The 5,176-nt window shown below is 57.2% G+C and overlaps 1 protein-coding gene across 2 annotated transcripts in view; it reads right to left on the bottom strand.

The window, feature by feature from the left end:
* LDLRAP1 (low density lipoprotein receptor adaptor protein 1) overlaps positions 1-3,917 on the bottom strand; it is a 26,901-nt gene extending 22,984 nt beyond the window's left edge. Inside the window, exon 1 of one of the 2 annotated variants that reach the window (XM_011977905.1) lies at positions 3,718-3,917. In XM_011977905.1, the coding sequence (XP_011833295.1) occupies positions 3,718-3,805 (88 nt within the window). In that variant the 5' untranslated portion in view covers positions 3,806-3,917. Of the gene's footprint in view, positions 1-3,713 lie in introns of both variants that reach the window. The other variant, XM_011977907.1, reaches the window with a different exon arrangement.
* Between the last annotated feature and the right edge of the window lie 1,259 nt (positions 3,918-5,176).

The following is a 5,176-nucleotide window of genomic DNA, read 5'->3' as shown; positions in this document are numbered from 1 at the left end:
AGCTTGCAGTGAGCTGAGATCCGGCCACTGCACTCCAGCCTGGGCAACAGAGAGAGACTCCGTCTCAAAAATAAATAAATAAATAAATAAATAAATAACAGGGACAATAGGAGTATCCACCTCAGACAGGCATGGTGGCTCATGTGTAATCCTAGCACTTGGGAAGCTGAAGCAGGTGGATAACTTGAGGTCAGGAGTTCAAAACAGCCTGGCCAACATGGTGAAACACCGTCTCTACTAAAAATACAAAAAAATTAGCTGCGTGTGGTGGCGGGCACCTATAATCCCAGCTCCTTGGGAGGCTGAGGCAGGAGAATCACTTGAACCAAGGAGGTGGAGGTTGCACTGAGCCAAGATCCCAATGCTGCACTCCAGCCTGGGCAACAGAGGGAGACTCCCTCTTAAAAGAAAAAAAAAAAAAAAGAGTATCCATCCATGGGATTGTCTTGAGGATGAATTGAGTTCACACCTGAGGTGAGCTTAGAACCCTGTCTGGTACATACCAAGTATCACAAGTGTGAACTACTGTCATTACCAATGGTCAAATGCAAAGAGCTTTAACATGTCCATGGCCATTCTCATACTGAAAGAAGAGTCCCGGATAGATCAGTGTTCCCATTTCACAGATAGAGAAGCCCAGAGGAGTCTGACCATGGCTCACAATCGACAGCACTGGGACTCCAGTCCACACCTGCCTCCTGCAGCCCAAGCCCCTTGGTGGGATCAGGCAGAGCTCTGTAGGGCTGCTCAAAAAGAGTATCTGACCCTCAGTGGGCAGTGGGTGACCTCTGACTCCTTCAAGCCACGTGCCCCTCACACAGCCCCCAGGCCCGTGAGAAGCAGAGTCTTAGGCTCCAGTTCACCATTCCCTGCACTTGCTGTTCCCTCTGGCTGGAACGCTCTTCCCAGACTCCTCCCTCCTGGGATTCACCGGTGTGTACTGAGTCACCTTCTCACAGGGACCTTCCCTGGTGCTGTCAATGGCCGCCCTTATCCCCTCTGCATACCACTTCCATGTTGTGCTGACTGCCAGCACCTGCCGCTCTACCTGCTGGAGATGCTGAGGCTGGTGCAGACTGGGGATTAAAGATCTCCCATCCCCAGGAGTCCTCCCCTCCGGCAAGGTGCTGCCCTTCTCTGGGCTTGTTTCTCCACAAATAAGCAATGCTCATGCTAATCCTAGTGAGGACCTTGACGGAGAGGAACAGGTCACAACTGAGAGCAGCGTTCCAGTCTAACTTGAACTCCACTGGCTTCAGTTTGGCCTCAAAACTCAACCACAGGGACCAGGTCCAAGGCCCGGATGGGTCACAACCCTGAGCAAGGTGACCCTAGCACCCCCACCCCCACATACCCCATGGCCCCTGCTCTAACCTGTGGCCACTGCTGTCAGAGGCTGCCAGCCCAACCTGGGGTGGGTGAGGACTGCTCCCAGCTCCTCCCATGGCAGAATCCACCAAGCACACTGGTAAGACCTCTGCGCTAGGAATGTGGAGCTCTGCCTCTTAGACGTTCTGTGTCTGGGGCCAATGACTCCAATGCTCAGAATCTCAGTTCCTTTGTCTCTAAAATGGGCCTGCTCTGTCACCTCACAGGAGTCAATGAGAGAATGGAAGCAAAAACACGTTGCAAAACAGTTACAAAAAAAGTAGTTACCATTTACCAAAGTCTTCCTCTATGCCAGGCAAACGCAATTTCATTTGATCCCCACAAACAGTTGGAGGCAGGTACTACTGTTATTTGCAATTTACAGGTGAGGAAATTGAGACTTCATCACGAGGGACAGGTGGGGCTCGGCCCGCCCTCCTTCAGGTCCAAAGGCTCCAGGACAGCACTCTGGGCTTACTGGGGCCTGGAGGAGGGGGAGAGGTGCTCCTCTCCTTTCCTCCAAAGGTGCAGACGAGCTCTGGGCCCCCAAAACCCATCTCACCACAGTACTAATCATGCTGGCGGTGTCCCAAGGATAGGCAGGGGGAAGAGGAGCAGGGCAGAAGAAAGCCACCAGTTAGGAGGGAGCATTATTACTACTAATCTCCTTGATACTCCAGCCAGGTAAGAGTTTTTATCCCCATGTTGCAGATGAGGAAACCAAGCATCAGAAAGGACAAGTGACTTGCCCAAGATTGAAGATGGCAAGAGAAATTCTCTTCCACCATCCAAAGTGGCTACCTCTTCTGCGTCCCCAGATTCAGAGATGTTTCTTTCTAGCCTCCCTTCCCTTGCCAGCCCCCCTTCCTTCAAAACCACTTCCCCGGGGGCTGCCCTGCCACACTCCCTCCCTCATTCCTGGAGAAAACCGCAGGATTCTCCCGCTGGAACAGATGGCCATTCTCAGAAGTTCTGGTCAAATCTTGCCAGTTTTTAGAGGGTCTATTTTGGGAGGCAATCAGTGTGATAAACGGTACATCCCCTGGCCTACTGGCCCAGCCCTAATGGGTCTCTGACACCACCCCCCACCAGCAGGCACCACCCCACATTCCCAATGCCAATGCCAGTCTCAGTTGGGAGGCGGCCACAGCTGAACAACAGAGTGGGGCCAGAGGAGGAGCAAGGCGGGCCCTCTAGGCCCAGACACGCTGGCATTCCTGGGACCAGGGAGCTCGGGCTCCCCTGGTGGAGCCCTGTAAGGCCAAGAGGGAACGGGGTGAGGGGGTGCTGTACTGTCAGTTGTTTCCTGATGAGGGGAGAGGCTGTGGCCCGAAGTGGCTGGCAGGGAGGTGGGAGTGTGCAGCAGTCCTGGGTTCTGGCTCCAAAACCGGCAGGAAGGTCTGTGTGACCCCAGGCAAGCCACTCTCTTCTCCCTCCCAAACAACGAGACCTGCGACCTGCGCTGGGCTGGTCTTCTGGCTTCAGGGGAAGGTGCCAGGTGACAAGTTCCTTGAGCGTAACCAGAAACAAGGAGAGAAAGAAGCCACGGGGAGGCCCCTCCCAGCCTCCCAGACGCTCCAGGGAGAGATGACAGCGAGTCTGCCGTTTGCCTGGGCGCCCAAGGGACTTTAGAAGCCCGAAGGGAAAGGTGCGAGAGAAAACAGGTTTCAAAAATAGTTGGGACGCCAGGCTTGTCACCTGGACCCGACTAGAGGAAAGGACGCAGGGGTCTAGACCGCCTGATGTGGGGCTCTCCCGAGGCACCCCAGGCGGGGCCTCTCTCCCAATTTCAAGTACGTACCTGCGACCCCGGGCTCACACCTGGGTGGGTGTCTGGACACCCGGAGTCAAAAGTTGGCCCGGTGGGTCCGACAGGGGGCGGGAGAACGGGCCAGTGGGCTCCCGCCCGCCGCAGCCGCTGGCTGGGGCGCAGGGGTGCGGGACCGGGGCGTCTTTCCAAGCTCCTGCGCGCTTTCCTCCTCCCCCCGGCACCGACGAACACGGCCTGCCTCCCCCTAGCTGGCCAGGACAGCAGGGCGGGAGGTACCGCGGGTGGCGGGGGCCTCTTCTCCCAACCTGCACCCCACCCCATGCCGGCTGCACCTGGGGACCTCGAGCTCGGGCTCCTTCCTCAGCGCTGCCCCTCCTCGCAGCGGCACCGAGCGGCCGGGGAGTAGGTGCGCAACTTGACCCCGGCCGACCCCCTGCCCCGCAGGGCCGGGAAAGGGCCACGCCGGGACCTGAGCGCCGGTCAGGCCCCGCCTCTGCCCAACTTGGCCGCACTCCGGGCGCCGGCGGAGGCCCCGCGCGCCGACCCCGGCCCGGCCCGGCTGACGCGCGCACACTCACTGCGGTGTCGGCCGCCGCCCCCCCAGCTCTGCTTGGCCAGGCTGGGGCTCCGGATCAGCGCCCGCCCCGCGGACTTGAGCGCGTCCATGGCCCGCTCCGCCGCCGCTGCCGCTGCCGCCACCAAAACTCCGTCAGGAAAAACTTTCCGCCCGGCCCTGCAGCGCGCGGGCTGCGCGCTCCTCCCCTCCCGGCGCGAGCTCCGCCGCGGCGTCCGACGGGGCGGGGCAAGGAAGGACAGGCCACGCCCCCAGGCGGGCCCCGCCCCCGACCGCCGATCTCGCCCCGCCCGGTCCCTGTCCAGGCCCAGGGTCCAGGCCCCAAGAGCTTCTGAGGCCGCCCGAAGGCGCCAGAAGATAGCGAATCGCAAGCCCCAGACGCCCCCGCTTTCCTCCTTCTCCCCAATCCCCACCCCGTAGGAGCCTGAGGGTCTGAGACCAGCGGCCTAGGATTTCCAGTGACCATTTTACAGATGGGGAGACTGAGGGCTCCTCCAATGGTGAAAGGTCTTGTTCAGGGACAAGAACAATGCGATGTCCAGGGCAGTGGGAGACTTAGGAAAGAGTGGAGGCTGTAAATCAGGGATATCCAGACTTTTGGTTTCCTTAGGCCACATTGGAAGAAGTGTCTTGGGCCACACATAAAATACACTAACAGCCCATGAGCTAAAAAAATATATATATATACACACACACATCTCTCTCTCAAAAGAAAAAAAAAAAACTCTTGAGTTTTTTTTTTGTTTTTTTGTTTTTTTGTTTTTTTTTTCCTGAGACACAGTTTTACTCTGTTGCCCAGGCTGGAGTGCAGTGGTGCGATCTCGGGTCACTGCAACCTCTACCTTCCGGGTTCAAGCTGTTCTCGTGCCTCAGCCTCCCGAGTAGCTGGGATTACAGGCATGCACCACCATGCCCGGCTAATTTTTGTATTATTAATAGAGATGGCGTTTTATCATGTTGGCCAGGCTGATCTCGAACTCCTGACCTCAAGTGATCTGCCTGCCTCAGCCTCCCAAAGTGCTGGATGGCTGTAAGCCACCGCACCCGGCCCAAAAAGTCTCATAATGTTTTAAGAACCTTTACGAATTTGTGTGGGGCCCCATTCGAAGCCGTCCTGGACCTCACATGGCCAGTGGGCCACAGGTTGGACAAGCTTGCAGTATAGACCCCTTGTTAGGCGCAGGGTCGGTATATAAAAGTTTGCCCTTACTTTACTCATCCACGTAGCTCCCTGGCTGCTCCCTGGCACCACCTGAGCATGCTGGGCCACCCCATGCCCCTGCAACTTCCCAGGTAGCCTCAGAAATGGTATGATCTGAAATGTGCCCCTGACACTGACTTGCTGTGTGACCTCAGGCAAGTCCTTCCCCTCTCTGAGTCTTGTTTTTCTGTGAATGAGAGTCAATGCTATCTCTAGTGATCCTTCCAACCTGCCAGGGTCAAGAATCTGCATGACCTTGACC

Source organism: Mandrillus leucophaeus, unplaced genomic scaffold (genome assembly GCF_000951045.1).
Source record: "Mandrillus leucophaeus isolate KB7577 unplaced genomic scaffold, Mleu.le_1.0 Scaffold185, whole genome shotgun sequence".
Lineage (NCBI taxonomy): Eukaryota > Metazoa > Chordata > Mammalia > Primates > Cercopithecidae > Mandrillus > Mandrillus leucophaeus.
Note: the sequence above shows the minus strand (reverse complement) of the source record. Positions and strands in the feature narration are given on the sequence as shown.